Here is an 18,704-nt window from a genome sequence, read left to right as displayed (position 1 = left end):
AAATACTTGGGGTTTCGAGTCTGACGACAACACGAGGGCGTGGTTTGTTCGCAAGGTCATGGAGCATGCGCAGTTTACTTGCTCCGGGAATACCGCAAACTTAAAACATTAATTAGTTGTAAAAGCGTCATGATCGCGCAGAAGCCCTCGTTGCTTAAGTTTCATTTTCACTCAGTTCAAGCACGAATGATATCATAATGTTAAACGTAATTTTTTTTTTTTTTGCGCATTGGCAATAATCTAACTAAGATCAAAACACCTGACACGGTTGCTTGGTGTTAAGGCCCACGTTGTGTACGTTTTATGTTTCACACACCCACACACACACACACACAGCCATTCAAAAGTTTTGGGATCGGTAAGATTTGTAATCATTCTAATGCTAATTGACCCTTCGCTAAGCCCCGCCCTCCTTAGTTACTGTTGCTACGCCTGTCAAGCTTTTGCGCCTGGCACGTCTATTACAGTATGTATGCACTGGTTTCAGACATTCCTAAGGAGATAATTAGTCATTTTTGGCAAACAGGTGAAAATACGAGAGTGCGATACTGCAGTATGCATTCGAGGGCTATATCCACGACATAATATGCAAATGATTAGAGAATAATTTCATCAAAATTGAAGTTAAAGCATAACGTTAGGTCCCAGCGCAAGCAGCAACCGTCTCGTACGCTGACCATTCAAATGGGAAACACACAAATTTGAGGACTATGTGCATGCCCAGCAGGGTAAGTGAAATTTTAAAATATTCTAATATTTATAAAACAAACAGCTTATCCATATGTATTGTGGAATAAACGCAAGACATTAGCCTGACCACTTTGCAATGATAACATTCTCCCGCTTATATTTTTAGCGCGCCAGGCTAACGTTACTGCTCACACGTCGGACTAACTTACTGTTATGAACTGATTAAGTTTGCATACCAACCTTTCCTTGGAGATCTCCGGCAAGCCCCGTGATGTTCCCTCCTTTTACTAACTACCTTTTACTTTTACTAGAACTAACGGGAGAGTCGCGATCGGATTGGGGTAACGGTTTGGCCGTCGATTAACAAAATGCTCAAATATATTTTTAAGTAACGTTAAGTAATGTCAGTGAGCCTCCGTCTTGCCTTTAATCACACTGCTTGATCCACGAGCTGGACAATAACTTTATTCTAGAGCTGCTATAAAGCCAAAACACTTTACTTTTAATTTCCTATTATCAATGTAAAGCTGCTTTGGAACAATCTACATTGTTAAAAGCGCTATATAAATGAAGATGACGCCCGGCATTTCTCCCCTTGGGTTTTAGGTTTCGGGAAGGGAACAAAATCCACCACCCCGTCCAAACTTTTAGGATACCGGGTATCAGATTTGCACAATCCATACGCACAACGCTTCGGCATGTTTCCCTCGCTCGAAAGCTTGCCAGACCTCCCGCGCCTAGTTACAGTTGCTAAGCCACGATTGGCCTGTGGCGGTTTTTGGGCGTGGCTTAGCGAAGGGTCAATTTGATGCTCAAAAACAGTACTTATTATCAATCTTGAAAACTGTTGTGTACGATTTATTTATTTTTATTGATGAATAGAAAATTTAATTTAATTTATTTGAAATATAATCTTTTGTAACATTATAAATGTCTCTACTGTAACTTTTGATAATTGTAATGCATCTTTGCTGAATAAAAGTATTGATTTATTTTATTTACTCACCTTCAAGTTGTTCTAAACTTGTTCTTCTGTTTAACAAGAATGTTGGTAGACATTGACTTCAACACAGCTTACATTTTTCACAGTGTAATTTGAGATGAAATTATATTTCACTGGTGTGATGTCAGACCTATTTTAGTGATATTGTAATAAAATTAGTAATAAATCTTAACTATATTAACATTGTATTCCCGTTTAGCTACATTAAAAGTACTGTTCATGCAAAAGTAAAGTTTCTAGAGAGCAGTTTAAAAATAGACATGTCTCAATCACATCTGTTGGCTTAGATAAAAACATACAAAAACACCTGTCATTACCAGGTTAGGTGTACAAAGCAAGGACGCATTTTTTAACTGAATTGCAAACAAACGATTTATTTACAATATGCAAGGGAACCAACATATTTAAGGGAAAAATATGTTTACAATAAATAAATAAATAAATAAATAAATAAAATATACGATTTAAAAAAAATTGTGCTGGGCAATAAATCACATCCAAAATAATGTGTGCACTGTGTATAATTATTTTGTATATATAAATACACACACATGCATATATTTAAGAAAAGTGTTATTTATAAAATATTTATATTTACCGGTATATATAATATACCTCCGAGCAAATGAAAAGGTAGACAACACAATACAAAGAACAAAGCACATAGCACACAACTCAGTTCGGCAGAGAAATACACAAGAACTCGAATCACTACAGAAAACTCATTGCGCTACAAAGAGCTCAGCTCAGTTCACTACAGAAAACTCATTTCACTACAAAGAGCTCAGTTCACTACAGAAAACTCATTCCACTACAAAGAGCTCAGTTCACTACAGAGAGTTCAAATCCGCTCCGAAGAGAAAGCATGAATGAACACGCCATCCTTTTAAACCAGCAAAAGGTAGGAAAAGCATTCGGGGAAAGAAGAGTACAAATATTAGCATAACGCATTTTGCTTGAGTTTGTGGCACACAAACTTTCTCATTTCCACTGCATGGCGTTGTGTCAGTTGGCTGGGACTGATACCTCTGGTCAGGGCAAGAGCATTCTGGACAGATAAATTTAAAATATTGAATGCCACATAAAAGGAGTCATTTATGTATTAAAAAATTCTTACAAAAAGAAAAGCTCTGGCTATGAAGCTTTGTAATGCCTTACCAGTAATACAAAGGCTCCACAATTGTTTCCATCTTTTTGTGATGCAGAGCAGAGACCACCATTTCTCCAGAATCCTCCCAATTCTTTCGTCTTTGTGTACCTCACAGCCATATACTTCCTGAGTAAATAAGTGGAATACATTCAATTATTTACAAGGTAAAAATGAGTATTTCTAATGTGGCCTAGTTCAACTTAAAGGGGACCTATTATGCCCCTTTTTAGGAGATGTTAAATAAGTCTCTGATATCCCCAGAGTGTGTAAATGAAGTTTTAGCTCAAATTAGTTTTTTTGCCAAAAAATTAGCTTGCCGTTTCTGTGTTTATCCCTTTAAAACTTTCAAGAAGAGGGCAGGGCTTCAAGAGTTTGTAGTCCTCAGTCAGGAGGACGCACTAAAAATATCAGAAACTCTCAGTAGCGGTGTTCAATTTGAACCGGAGTCGGACAACCCTCCTCAGACTCGACGTTCAGTTTGAGCCAGTTTAAGGACTTAAATTTCATTTAAGTTTTTTTCAATGAAAAATTGGTAATGTGATATCAGTCATAAAAAGGGTATCGAACCAGAGACTACCTGTAGGAGGTGGTCTGAGTTTGGTAGCAATGGAACTGTGGCGTGATTCACGGGAATGTGAAAGCAACTACTTGGTGCACACTTGTTCAGGAAGTAAAGTAACTGGAAGTTAAGTGACGACGTCAAAACACATGATCATGATACTGGCGATGATTTTCACAGTGTGTGCAATCAGAGTGGCAAATGAATGGCTTGCAATTAGCCATCTCTATAAAAGAGTCTGTTTGCAAGTAGCAGAAAGCTGCCTTCACACAACCTATAGATCCACGTGTCATTCACTCTGCTGTGCATAATAGCACCAAAATAATAAAAAAGTATATATTGCACTTCTGTTTTCCATCATGCACTGTGATGATACGATATACGCGGGGCGCGCCGGGAACACTCGCACGTGAACCTCAACAAATGTGCCCAATATGAAGATCAATATGATGGCCGATAAGCAAGCAGAACTTAGTTCTGTTGGAATGAAAATATGTACAGTATGACACTACACTATGATTAAAAAAACATGTACAGTAACATTACTCAATTTGTAAAAATCCTTTATCTTACCTCCACATATCAACATATGTGACATTGTTCCCCGACAATGAGTCCAGTACTGATACTTCCATATTTGGAACATCTGCTACCAGAAGTATCCAGTGATTGCCCCTCACATGGATTGGAAGGAAAATCCACTTCATTCGGGAGAACGCCATCTTGGAACGAATTTTAAAACGGTTAGTTCCAGTCCAATATTTGTATTGTGTGGCAGAAATCATCAATCAAAAGCTGGGTCACCATTCATAGCCATCTCAGAACAGGCACCATGTAACCATTTTATAAAAGCAATAAGGTCCTCGAGTCTAGTGCTGTATTGTGAATAAGTCAAGGCTGAAGGACGTTGTTAGGCGCGAAGAGTTCACAATACAGCACAGCCTCATGTACCTTATTGCTTACAGACATCAAGAAAAAAAACTGTGAAATGTTTGCAATTCACTTTCATTCTATGGGAAAACATTTTTGTTATACTGAATGGCAACAGTCTGACATTTTTGTGTTTCCAGGAAGGAAGTCATATGGGTTTGAAATAATATTTTTGAGTTAACTAATCATTAAAGACTCACTAAACATGCATTTAAATAACCAAAGCAGATAGCACCATTGATGCAACAATTTCTGAATGTCACTTCAATTCAATTTTACTATAAAAGCATTTAATTTTTACTAATGAAACTAATGATACTAATGAAAAGGAATGCATATTGCCTCTATGTTCAGATGACAATGTAGGTACTACCTGTGTTAAAGGGATAATTCCCCCAAAAATGAAAAATCTGTCATCTTTACTCACCCTTATGTTGTTTCAAACCTGTATAATTTCTTTCTTCTGCTAAACACAAAATATATTTTGAAGAATGTTGATAACCAGACAGTTGCTGGTAGCCATTGACTTCCATTGTAGAAAAAAAAAAGAAAAAAAAAAAGAAAGTCACTGACTACAGTCGGTAGATACCAACATTATTAAAAATATCATCTTTTGTGTCCAACAAAAGAAAGATACGCAAACAGGTTTGGAACAACATATGGGTGAGTAAATTACAATTTTCATTTTTGGGTGAATTATCCCTTTACCATAGCAAAATATATATATTGTAAGATTTACACTAGTCATAATCACCTTTTCAAACATCCAGGCATCAAATCTGTCACGTTCCCAGAGCACAGGCATGTATGTAGAAATATTGAAACAGCGGTAGCCAGTGTTGGCTTCGATGCTGTTTTCGAGCGTCAACGTGTCCAAATATGCATTTATCACCTGTGACAAACAGTAAAGAAACTTAGTTTTGAAGATTTCAACCTTATTCTTTCCTTTTGACCTATCATGATACTTAATTCTACCTTATCATTTAACCAGTGAGGATGTTTCAGAGATTCAAAATCACTGCTCTCTAACACCTGTCCACAGACGGACAATCTGACTCCACTGTCTACCTCAATCTCATGCTTGCTCAGCTCTGCCAGAAGTGTCTCAGTCTCTGTCAAATAATACCATATTTTATCTTTCAAAATTGCAATTGCAAATTGTAAATTGCAATAACACACCTAAACAATTTACATTGATATAGTTGCAGTATATTAAATGTATAACTTTAACATACTACTCACCTGTCAAATCTATTGCATCAAAGTCTGTCAACAAGTTCTCCTTCAAAAAACCAGACTGGTCCCCTGTGTCACGTACAACATAAAAAAAAATTAAAAAAAAGTTGCATTGAATGATGCATGTTAACATGGATGCAGACAGCAGTCCCTCCCATAGTAACCTTACCACTGTTTCTTTTCTCAATTCTACTTTTTTTTTGCCTTTCACCTTTCCTTTCCTTTTCCGGGTTGGAAGTACACGCAGTTTCAGCTTGTCATCTTGCTTACTTAGAAGAGGTAGTGCGTCTTCTTTTGGGACAAAGAATTTCATCTTTCCTGTAATTTCATGAATGACTGCAGTTGCATTTAGCAACAACTCATGATCCACACATATATATGATAGATCCTGAAGAATTTTTAATTTCTCTCGCAGGGCACACTGTGCAGTGGAAACTCCATTTGCCTCTGTGTCTGTCTTCGTACACTGAATGTCATGACAGTCTATGGCAACAGGATGTTCAGTATTGTCCTCGTCATTACATGTCGGTGTGGTGCCCACGAGGCTATTGGCGCAGACAGTATCGTCCTTGTCAATCACTTCTTTCACCTTCAGATTTTTCTGACTTGACACAACATCTGTGTCAAGAGTGACATATGGACTGCTGATGTAATCTGGACACAATGAATACCATGAGCTGTCAGTGTGTTTGAAAACAGCAAAAAAATGCTTGCAGGGTAAAAAAGTGGACTTAAAAGATCTGCATTCACATGACGGAAAACGGTCTTTGTCTCCGAGATCCACAGAGTACCATTCACATGATTGCTCACTCTGGACTTTATAAAGCCCCTTACTCTGCTCTTGAACTTGTTGGGAGGTATAACAACAAGCTGCCTCTAGGTTTTTCAGGCAATGTTGCACAAAGGTTCTTGGACGGTCCCAGAGGAACTCAGGAACATTAGCACTGTACACCTTGTGTTCACTGCTGTACATGTAATTAAGTTTAGCGTATGAGAGGAGCTGCTCAGGGATGAACTCAGTAACTATTGTTTCAACCAAAGATGATACTGTTTTAGTACCCGAAATCTTCAGGTAAAAGCTCTTCAATGAGTTGTTCATTGCTTCAGTGCCATTGTTTGTGGTTACAGACACATTAAATCCATGTGGAGAAAATCCTCTGCACCACCTCTGAAAATAAGAAAAAAGTAATTTAACACAAAGTAAAAAAATAAAAAAAACTTTCTGATCTCCCTTTACTGTCAATGTACATAAATGCATTACAATTAATTATAAACAATGAAACAAAACATCAAAAAAATTAATTCTCAAGGTGCCACTGTTGTAACCCCTACCTCTTTAATATTGAGCCATCTTTTCTCAACATAGTTTCGAACTTCTGTATTACTCTTATACAAGTCACTGTCCCTGAGCTTACTTATTGCTGCCTCACATGTTTCTCTATCATGTGCAGAAGCTACACTACGAAGGAGGCCAAGAAGTTCACTGCGATCTTGATCAGATAGATGGTTCTTGCCTGCAACAGGTGCATTACAATGCCTATTTAGTAATTACTTCAAAATGTTACAACTATTACTATTTAACACACATGTAATTTCTAGCTTTGTCAAGTTCAATAAACTAACATTATTTTTCATATTATTTCTCTAATAATAAACATTTATTTGTAGGCAAAGTTCCTCAACATATAGCAGCTGAAATTATAGGGAAAAAACTTAACGATTATGACAAATATAATTGTTTATCATTTCCCTTAATATTTTGTTTAATATCAATTACTGCAATGTTAATTAAAATACTAATTTTGTGTGGGGCAATTACATATAATTCTTAATGTAGACACATTTGAAATGAGCTGAGATTTGATTTCTGAATTATTGCAGTGCCCAAACAGTGAAATCTGCACTTAGCCAAACGGAAAACAAAATTATTACTCATATTAAATTGTCTGAGTTAAATGAAAAAAATAACTGAGTTATGATACTGATTTGATCGTAGAGAAAAAAGGTTTAATAAGACAATTGTAAAAAAAACAAAAAACATGTAGGGCTAGACATTCCTGGTCCATCACCACATACATTTTGAGAGAGAGAGAAGAATACTTACTTTCCCTTGTCCAGCGAATCCAGGCTTGCTCTCGATGGAAAGAACACAGGTATTTGTGAGTATTTGGGAAGACCAATTGAAGTGCCTGGTATTCTTGTTCACAATAATCAGTCATGAAATAATTTGGATTCCAGGCATCATTCCATTTTTTGATTAAAGACAAGGCCTCAGAGATTGCAATGGTGGACTCATTTTCACAAATGAACTCTGCAACAGGTTTGTAGCCAACATTTGTCCTGACAACAACTAAAAAAAGTGGCAAGGCATATTTTGTTGTTCTGTACGTGGCATCCAGGAGAACCATGTCTCCATACCGTTTAAGAAGTCTCTGCTGTTCTTGGGACTGATGTACAAACAAAAATGTGTTCTGCATGGTGGACTCCTTTTCTTCACATTTCACACCATCACCATCTTGGGATTTATCATCTATGATTTGGGCCTCTGAGCATTTTCTGAAGTAAAATGATCATCTTCTTTCCATTTATTCAGCTTTATTTCCAAATTAAGCTGATCAAGACCAGAGTACCTTCCTGCTACTAAAGCCAAATGCACATGGTTTTGAATGGTATGGCTAGTTGGAAAGTAGCACTGATCATGCGACTTTGGGAGGACACAATCCGAAACTGAGAGTTCAGTGTTCACAAACTGCCGAAGCACTTTTTTAAGGAAAGGCACAGATGTAATTCCCAATGACACATACTCTTGAATTTTTTTCTTCACAAGAGGGTGGATATTTCTTGTGTATCCACTTTCTGCTGAAATCTTGTGGTGTTGGTGAGCTATCTCAAATGGTAAGATGATGTGAATTATTTCAGATGACTCTGCTTCATTTTTCTGTAGAGCTGCTTTCAGAGTGTCCATGATGACTTGTTTTCTCAATTTTGAAGCTCCTTTCTCAATGCTGAATTTGTCGAATCTGGAAAAAAATGATATATGCTTTGTAAGAATATAATTGATTGAAAGAGTTGCTAAACAAACAAAAAATCCTAATGGTTTGATGTATTTTATAAGAGAATATTCTCTGTAAACCCACTTGGAAATTATATTTATTCAAAAAAATGCTACAAAAATAAATTGTAGGGCTGCCCCGACTAAAGATATTTCTAGTCAACTAGTAGTTATTCATTTAAGTCATTAGTCAACTTAGCCTCTTCCTGTTGACTAACCTTTGTTTGTATATTTGTTGGCGTCCCAAAATAAATTTGAATTCAATGCATTTCTTTTCAGGTTATACATTAACCCTTTCACGCATAGTGGTCACTACAGTGGACAGCTATTAAAAAAGCATTTTCTTGAATTTGCACGGGTTTTTATGGCAAAGTTGCACATCAATCTCTTCATTGGACCCTGGTGCATCATCCTATAAATTGCAACCAAGTGGCAAGCCTTTGTGTTTCGATTTTTTCCCCCTCCAAACCAAGATGGCCAAGGGTCAGTCAGACATGCCAAGTTGCTCCAGAATATCCACCCATTCCTTCTATCCTAGGAGACTCTTGTAGGTAAAAAAAATATTGCAGCATAAAGCAATATCTAATGAGTCATATCACAGTAAAATTTTCCAAGTTTTGATTTTAGATTGAGAGAAAACTCTGATTAATCACATGACGTCATGCATGCAATGGCTATATTTCAGCTACAATTCATAATTATAATGTGAATATTGTTTTTGAAATTTAAAACTTAAAATGCATTGACTTTTTCTACTGTAAATAAATGTATTTGTATTAGAATGTAATTTTCATTGACATCGAAAAAAGTCATGTGATTACATAATGTATGACACTTGTAATGCATTACTTTACTTGTTAGATCAAAAAGTAATCTGATTTTATAATGCATGTTATTGTAATGCGTTTTTTTACTCATAACATCAAAAAGTAATCTGATTACGTAATGCATGTTACTTGTAATGCGTTTCTTTACTCGTTACATCAAAAAGTAATCTGATTAGGTAATGCACATTACTTGTAGTTAATTACTTGTTAGATCAAAAAGTAATCTGATTAGGTAATGCATGTTACTTGTAACACATTACTTTACTTGTAACATCAAAAAAGTAATCTGAATGGGTTATGCATGTTACTTGTAATGCGTTACCCCCAACACTGATCATTTCAGATGAGATTGAAAAAACGTATCGCTAGGTTTTGTCAGAGGAGGGCTATGATAGAAATGTGCATGTCCATCTTGAACATAATCAGAATTATCAGCTAATAAGGGTAAATCTCCATACCCTGGTGCACTGGAGGGAGCATCTGAGTGGTTTCCACAGTTGTACCTTGACAGGCTGTAGAAAATTCTGATGGAATCACGTCCTCATGTTCTGATATCATAGATACGCGAAGTGCAACTTGTATGAAGTTGTATGAAGCCATTGCAATATTTTGCATTTATATTATTTGTATATATTTTATAGTTTTCACATTATTTGATATAATTGCATTGATTAGTTTGTTAAATTCACATACTTTATCTGTTTGATTATTGTCTTATATTTAATACAGTATATCTTCAGTTTAAACCAACCGCATGCTGTCCACTCAAGTGGACATCTGAAGATCTCTTTGAAAAATTTGTAAAAAAATAAAATAAAAATCAATTCTTGTTTTTCATGCCCTAAGAGCAATAAAAACACATAGGAAAAAAAATCCTGACTGAGGTTATCATAATTCATGCATGAAAGTGTTAAAACCATCAGTAGGTTAAAAAAATGTTGTTAACTTAATACAGAATATGTATTTTTTGTGTTTTAAAATATTTCTAGACAAATGCAATTTGGCTATTGAAATATAAGTTTTCCAACACTATTGTACAGAAGTAATCTAGCTTACCTTCTAATATACCTAATAAAAAGTTTGGCTGTGCAGCCAACTTTTTTGGTCGTTTGAATGTAAATTCTCTTCCTTTTGCCGGAATATATATGCTCATCCTCTGAAAAGAGCTGAAATATATGCAAAAGTGTTAACAGAAAAGTATGCTTTTGGAAATTGTGCATTAGTTACCCTAAATGAAAAAAGAAATCCCCTGAATCTTACCTCCTGAGTTTTGCAATTCTTTCGTGGATTTCCATGCTGACAGCAATGAATTACTCTGTTTGTGACAGCAAGAGAAATCCTCAGAAAAATCTTCCACCTGCCAAACCAGACGATGCGGCCCCTTTTCTTTCTTTCTTTTATCATCAGACCTACAAATAAAAGCAAGCACTTAAAGATGAGAAATTGTAATAATAATCTTCAGTTCTCTAAAAGCAACCAAAACATCTCTTATTCTCATTCTTACCAAGCAATGAAAGTGTCATGGGCGGACAAAACTGGAAACAGTTGCAGGTTCTCAAAAGTGTTTATTAAGCTCAGAAAAGGTCAGACAAACAGTTCAGAACAGTGGAGGGCGGCGACTCAGGCTCGTGCAGGGACTTGATGGTCTGTGGTGCGCTGGTGCTGTGACGGTGATGAATCCCGATCCCGGTGCTGGAGTGCGGTGAACCAAAAGACGAAGAACAAGAACGGCAGGAAGACAAGGCAGGCGAACACAGACACGGCAACTCCACGGGAAACACAGACACGGCAATCACAGGACCTCAACAAACAATCCGACACTGGAACAGAGAATGGAGTGAGTATATATAGGGAATGGAAATGAATCGCAGCTGTGAACAGTGATTGTGATGATGATGATGATCAGCTGGAGCGCTGACAGACACGTGAGCGGGACAACGCCCACTCACACATAAACAACAACGACACGAGACAAGAAGGAAACAATGCATTCAACAACCGTGACAGAAAGACGTCAGAGTTTCTCTCTTGTGGCATTCTAGCACAGTGTTGAGGTCAGCTTTGTTGGTGATGAAGCCAGACACATGGGTTTTTGAAATGTTCAGTACATTAAAACAATCAGGGAGCCATTCTGTGGCAAAAGATTTAGTAAGGTAATCTGTAAATAAGGACTAGGGAGAACACGGTGCATTTGAAGAAACTTTTTAACTTGAAGTAGCATATTCTATGGTAATTCTTACCTGGAGTAATTATGGTCTGGTCTGCCATAATGCACACAAAACAGAAGGCCTAAAAAACATAGGCTAACAATGTGATAACAGATTCTTCTTACCATAGCATAGCCTAACGTTACATTATATGTGCTTTTTAAGCAAGTCTTCAATAATTCTATTATAATGACTATATTAACAATAATATACGAGACAAGCATCTTGAACGAGACACATAGCATAGTATAAAACATTATTCCCAATTGTCAATATGTAATAACGTTTCAGTCTAACTTACAATTATTCAAAATAGTTAAAACGGCAGAATCTTACAACGACTAAAACACCAGTAAACATTTGATGAGACATTTGATCAAAAAGAGAATATTTAAACAAACCGTTAAGCATTAAAGCAGTAAAGTCATTCCGTCATTGGCAGTTAAATTAATATTAATGTTATGTCAGTAATGTTACTCCGTCGTTTCGCGGTATTCCCGGAGCAAACAAAGTAAACTGCGCATGCTCCATGACCTTGCGAACAAACCACACCCTTGTGTTGTCGTCAGACTCGAAACCCCAAATATTTAGTGCCAGCCGAATCTAACGAGACCAATTTTATGATTTTTGGACAAACTGTTCAGAAGTTATAAGCAAAAAATATCTATTTTTCATATCTTTGGACCAGTAGGTGGTGCTGCGCCGAAACGCAGCATGTAGCCTCAGGTCATGCTTGTGAGTACATGTACCAAGATTGGTCTGAATACGATAAACCGTTGCGGAGATACAGCCTTATGACTGTTTTTGCTAGCGCTACGTAAAATGTATTTGTGCGTTTATTGAAAACGGTTTGACGAATCAATTTGAATTCCATAACTTTTTGTCAGCACTACGTGAAGATGATCTGGTTCAATTTTCGTGCAAATCGGACAAACCGTCTAGGACGAGTTCGAAAAAGTAGGTTTTTAGAAAAATTCAAAATGGCGGCCATATTTTAATGACGGAAAATGACGTCATAGGGTGCAATCGAATCGTCATGAGCTCAGGAATCAGAGGAAAAAAGGATTTCGCTGATTGGCCTTACGGTTCAAAAGATATTAGCAAAATAAAAGTGAAAATTTGGACAGGTGGTGGCGCTAGAGGGAATGACTTAGAAACACCAAAATTGGTGTATTTAATGTTGGGACTGTCCTCTATCAGAATGTCAAACCAAAACAACTTTCCCGCAATCGGTTCTATGGGCTGCCATAGACTCCCAGTCGGAAAAAAAAAAGAAGAATAATAATAAGAACGGGAACAGATACAATAGGTGCCTGCGCACCTTCGGTGCTTGGCCCCTAATAATAATAAGAACAGGAACAGAAACAATAGGTGCCCGCACCTTCGGTGCTTGGCCCCTAATAATAATAATAAGAACCGGAACAAAAACAATAGGTGCCTCCGCACCTTCGGTGCTTGGCCCCTAATAATAAATATAGCTGCAAGCAGCAATTACCGGGGCCAAGCAGAATAAGATGACAAGACATGGCCGAAAGTGTTAGATCAACTGCAACAATGAGCAATTAACAAAATTCGAGTAGTAATACCACAGGTCATCCTCTTCACTTTCAGAGTGATTCCTCAATTCACTTCCTGTCAGGGCCACATTCCTTTCTCCCAATCCTCTTCTCCGTTTTCTCTCCACAGATCTTGTCCTGATCTCCGGTGGAGCAGAAACTTCCGTTGGTTCTCCCGGATCTGCCAACCTCACCTGGTCCCCAACTGGTAAGAGATGGTCTCGGTGTAAAGTTCTTACACTTCCCATACCCGACTCGGGTTTCAGGCGATACACCGGTAAGTTCTTTAGCTTTTCCACCACCAGGTAAGGAACAGAATTCCACTTGTCGCAGAGTTTGTTCTTTCCAGTCAAGGCCAGATTTCTTATCAGCACACAATCTCCCACAGTCAGACTCTGGTGTTTCACTCGCTTGTCATATAATCGTTTGTTCCTCTGTTGACTTTTCTGGGCAGTCTCAGTGGCTAACTGATATGCTCTCTGTAACTCTGATTTCATTCTTTCCACATACTGTCGATGGCTACCAGGTCCCTTTCCATCAGGCAAAGTCCCGAAACACACATCCACCGGCAGACGAGCCTCTCTTCCGAACAGAAGATAATATGGGGAAAACCCAGTTGCTTCGTTTTTAGTACAGTTGCGTGTACTAATCTGTGTACTAAGCGTGTACTAATCTGTTAATGTGTTGACTCCATCTGTTTTTCTCTGCGGGATTCAGCGTACCAAGCATGGAAAGAAGTGTTCTGTTGAACCTTTCGGGCTGTGGGTCTCCTTGTGGATGATAGGGAGACGTTCTGGATTTTCAGATTCCCAGCATGCTTAGTAGCTCTTTTATGAGACCACTCTCAAAATCTCGACCCTGATCTGAATGGATGCGGGAGGGTAAGCCATAGTGAACAAAGAATTTGTCACACAGTATCTTGGCCACAGTCAGAGCTTTCTGGTCCTTGGTGGTGAAAGCTTGAGCATAGCGTGTGAAATGGTCTGTTACAATGAGAACATTGCCAATACCTTTTGAGTCAGGCTCAATAGACAGGAAGTCGATGCACACTAAGTTGAACGGCCCACTGCTGGTTATGTGATTCAATGGTGCAACCCTCTTGGGTAATGTCTTTCTCGTTACACAACGGCCACAATTCTTAACATACTGCTCTATGTATGTAGACATTCTAGGCCAATAGAAGCGATCTTTCAGGAGTTCAGTAGTTTTCTCTACTCCCAAATGACCCGAGTCATTGTGCAAGGAGTGCAGTACTTTGGACCAGTACCTCTCAGGTAAGACAAGTTGTGTCTTTTCTCTACCACAGGAACTTTTGGTGACTCTGTACAGAAGTTGACTCTTTATCTTTAACTTGTCTCCCTGCCGCTGTAACAGAGCAATGGTAGCATCGGAACTCCTAGCAGCTGTAAGTATTTTTTCTGACTCCACTTCTCGCTTTACTACACCAACTACGGGGTCCTCCTCTTGAGCTTTCCTCAACTCTGTATTAGTCAGCTGTTCCATTTGACCAAGACCCAAAGCTGTGGGACAAGAGAACGCATCGGGAATACTCTGAGGTAAAACACCTAAGTGATCCACCAGTCTGGATGATGAACCTCCACATTCAGCAACCACTGCTAACTGGCTGATGGCTCTTACTCCTGACTTGGGTATTTCCTTCCATTCAGAGCAAGCAGTCGATTCACAGGGGTAGCGAGACAATACATCCGCGTCGATGTTGTGACTTCCTGGTTTGTATTGCAAGCTGAAGTTATAGGTAGCTAATGCAGCTAACCAACGATGACCCGTCACACTTAGCTTGGCACTTGACAACACATAGGTAAGTGGATTGTTGTCGGTCTTCACCACAAACTGGGCTCCATATAGATAGTCGTGAAACTTGTCCACAACCGCCCACTTGAGCGCCAAGAACTCTAGCTGATGAATGGGGTAACGCTGCTCAGAGGCACTTAGTTTCCGGCTTGCGTAGGCTACGGGCCTCAGTCCTCCAGAATGCTCCTGATTCAAAACGGCACCCAGTCCACTCAGACTGGCATCTACATGCAGTACATATGATTTGGCAGGATCAGCGAAAGCAAGTACTGGGGCATGTGTGAGACAGTAAATGATTTTATGGAAAGCTGTTGTACAGGTGTCGTCCCAACGCTCTCCAGTAATTCCTTGAGGCATGTGTTCGAACTGGAAGAATCCCAGGGGACAGATAAACGCTGTCTTCTCTTTATCTTCCTCCGCCATGGCTATTTGATAGTATCCACTGTGGAGGTCCAGTACAGAAAACCATCTACTACCAGCCAAACTGTCCAGGGCATCGTCGATCCTGGGAGTGGTGTACTGATCAGGGATGGTACGAGCATTTAGCGTTCGATAATCGATGCACATTCTGATTGCCCCACTCTTCTTCCGCGCTACAACAATGGGCGATGCGTACGGACTCCTGGACTCCTTAATTATTCCCGCTGCTAACAGGTCTTTGATGTGACGTCTTACATCCTCGATATCTGCAGGAGCGATGCGTCTTGAGCGTTCTCTGAATGGTTTGGTGTCTTTCAGTCTGATGGGATGTTCAACCCCGCAAGCTAATCCAACATCCCATTCCTCGGTAGAAAACACATCACCTCTGGTGGATAACTTTTGACGCAGTCTCCGTTCCCAGGCCTCAGAAATGGATGACTCACCAAAATTAAACAAGCTCGAGTCTATTGCTTGGGAGCTCTTTTCCCCACAACTTACGGTGAGTGTGTCAGTCGGATACACATTGGCAATTACTGTTCCAGCAGGAATGGAGATATTTTTGGATGTTTCATTATGGACCAACACTTGGATATTTTGTCCTTCTACTGCTGATGATGGGAGTACCACTGGGGTTATGAATGTTCCAGCTGGAAGACTAGCGTCCTCAGGCGTGTCTACCACAAAGATCTATTTTCTTAAAGGCTTGTCAGTCTCCATTTTACAGACAGCACATACTTCTCTCCTTGGTGGAACTATGCAATCACCAGGTCCTATCCATCTGACTTTTCCTTCAGGTTTATCAGGAAGAGTTTCAGTCTCTTGCTGCTGTGGCAGATGGATTGCAGGGTGTCGAGTCTGGATTCTCAAAGCACGTGCAACACTGGATCCTTCTGTATCATGGCTAAGAGCAGCAAGGCGTTTGAAGAAACTGGCGTTGGTACCAATAATGACTGGCAACTGGGAAGGACCTTGGGGTTCAGGACATACAAGAGCCAGGATGGACAACGGCTCCTCCACACCAGTGACAGAGGCGGGAAAGGTGACATCCACTATGATATAGCCCTTATAAGGGTAACTGGAAGAACTGAGTCCCCATATGGATAATCCAGTCAAGGGGTGAATGGGCACATCAGGCAGGTTCTTGGAATACCAGCTTTCAAACACAATCGTCACTTGTGATCCGCTGTCTAACAGTGCTTGACATACACGGCCATTAAGCTTCACTTCTACAGTGGAGGCCGGTCCTACTAGTCCTTTAGGAAGACTGCTGGATTCCTGGATGGCTGTCTGGCTCTTTTTGGAGAAACAGGCTTGGTTTGAAGCAGTGATATTGTCATCCACCCCGTGTTTCCCACTCTTTGCCTGTCGCAGAGAACGAACCAGCTTCTGAATCACCTGATCAGAATTTGGTGGAGCATGACACTTCATTGCAATATGACCATCTTCTCCACACCTGTAGCAGAAGTAGTCATCTCTTGTTCTGGCTGACTTGTATCTTAAAGGCGTGGATACGGACTGGGACTGTGATGGCTTTGGCCGCTGCTCTGGAACATGAGGTGTGTATTGAGTAGAACTGACACTCAGAACTGCCAACTGCTGTTGTAAGTGTTAGACCTGTTTCTTTAACTCTTGGACTTCTGAATCATCAGTTTTTTCAGTCTTCTTGAATGGTTTTTCTTTAGTTTCAATCACTAATGATGAAGTAGACATGGCTTTTGGCTCAACTCCCCTTATTTGGGTTCTCAATTCTTGAAGCTCGGCCTTGAGTTCCTGGATAACAGACGTGCTGGCTCTTTCCTCTTCGTGGAATTGTATGGCCTTAGCTTTTGCAGACATTCTGTGGCGAGCCGCTTGACTCTCCTCCACCTCACGTATTTCCTTCAACAAACTCAGAAAAGAAGGTGGGTGATTCTTTCTTTCTCTCAGCCTCAATTGGAGCAACATCATGTCCCAATTTACACCCCCTCTAATCAGCTGTTCCACTCATACTTTATCAACCAGACTGAGAGTTAGTCCATCTCTTTCCACTACTTTGCTGAGGGTCTTCTCCATCCTTCTCAGGAATTCAGACAAAGCCTCCCCGGTGCCCTGGCGCATAAGACGAAACTTGAAATATAAATCCTCACCAGACTCAGATGATCCAAAGGTGCTCTCTATCGCTTCCAAGTACTGCGAAGCACTCGCATCAGGATCAGAGAATCTGACAGCTCTTACAATATCCATTGCAGGTCCCTTGAGGCTTTCCACAATTCTGCGTCGTTTTTCTTTTTCGGAGCAGTCACACTCAGTTATCATCAGCCTGGCTTGGTCAATCCAACTTTCCATATTCTCTTCGCCCATGGGGGTTGGAACTACGGCTGAAAATGTGCGCAGGCGTCGGTATGTGTTGCTGTCACTCGGGTGTTTTACCGTCTTTTCCAGGACCTCACCCATGGCGCGTATAATTGACTCAGGGGAACTGTCTGTGGCACTGTGGGGAGAAATCAAAGCTTGTACCTCACTAAGAGACTTTCCTTCTTCCATCAGGAACTTTGCAAACTTTTCCATAAACCCTGCAGAAGCTGGGTCAGATGCAGATTCCTTGGTCTGGATTACTATGACTGACCATAGCTCTTTCCTTTCTCCCCTGGACACTTCAGGAGGCATACTCTTTGGGTCAATGGCTTGTCTGCACTCACACAACACCAGCAGAGAATGTGAAGCAGGTCCTTCTCTCGTGTCTCTTACACAAACTCTTCCTAGAGCTTTTACTGCTTCCATCACCTCTTCAATTTCGGCCACTTCTGTGTGAACAGGTACGTTTAACAGCATTAAAGCATGAGTCTCATCAATGCTAGCATCTTTGCACCAGTTGGCCAACTCTGCTTGGAGACAGGGGTCTTTTGTTAGAGCCATAATAACACTTGATGCACTTTTCAGTTACTTATAATTAGGGATGTCCCGATCCGATCACGTGATCGGAAATCGGGCCCGATCACGTGGTTTCAGACTCGATCGGAATCGGACGTTACCTCCCGATCAGGACTCGGATATATATGTATATATATTCTCATTATTATTTAACACATCTATAGTTATGCGGTGGCACAGAGTTACGCCGGTTTCACACTGCACGCGTTAGCAGAGCGTAAGCAGCGCAGGAGCAGTGCATATGGTGAGCAGGAGCAGGACACGCGCTTTTTGCTTTCACACTGCCAGCGTTTGTCACGCGTGGCTGAACCGCGGGTTGTGTACAGACAGAGTAGCCTACTCTATAATGGAT

The 18,704-nt window shown here is 39.8% G+C and overlaps 1 protein-coding gene across 1 annotated transcript; it reads right to left on the bottom strand.

The window, feature by feature from the left end:
- Positions 1-17,425: 17,425 nt before the first annotated feature.
- Positions 17,426-18,337, bottom strand: LOC311093027 (paraneoplastic antigen Ma1 homolog; the record flags this gene model as incomplete). The annotated part of the gene is made up of 1 exon (XM_084130104.1): positions 17,426-18,337. The coding sequence occupies one exon, from the start codon at positions 18,335-18,337 to the stop codon at positions 17,426-17,428; it is 912 nt and encodes a 303-aa protein (XP_083986230.1).
- Between the last annotated feature and the right edge of the window lie 367 nt (positions 18,338-18,704).

The sequence above is a fragment of the Abramis brama genome (assembly GCF_963993115.1).
Source record: "Abramis brama genome assembly, chromosome: 12".
NCBI lineage: Eukaryota > Metazoa > Chordata > Actinopteri > Cypriniformes > Leuciscidae > Abramis > Abramis brama.
This window is presented reverse-complemented; position numbering and strand designations above follow the sequence as displayed.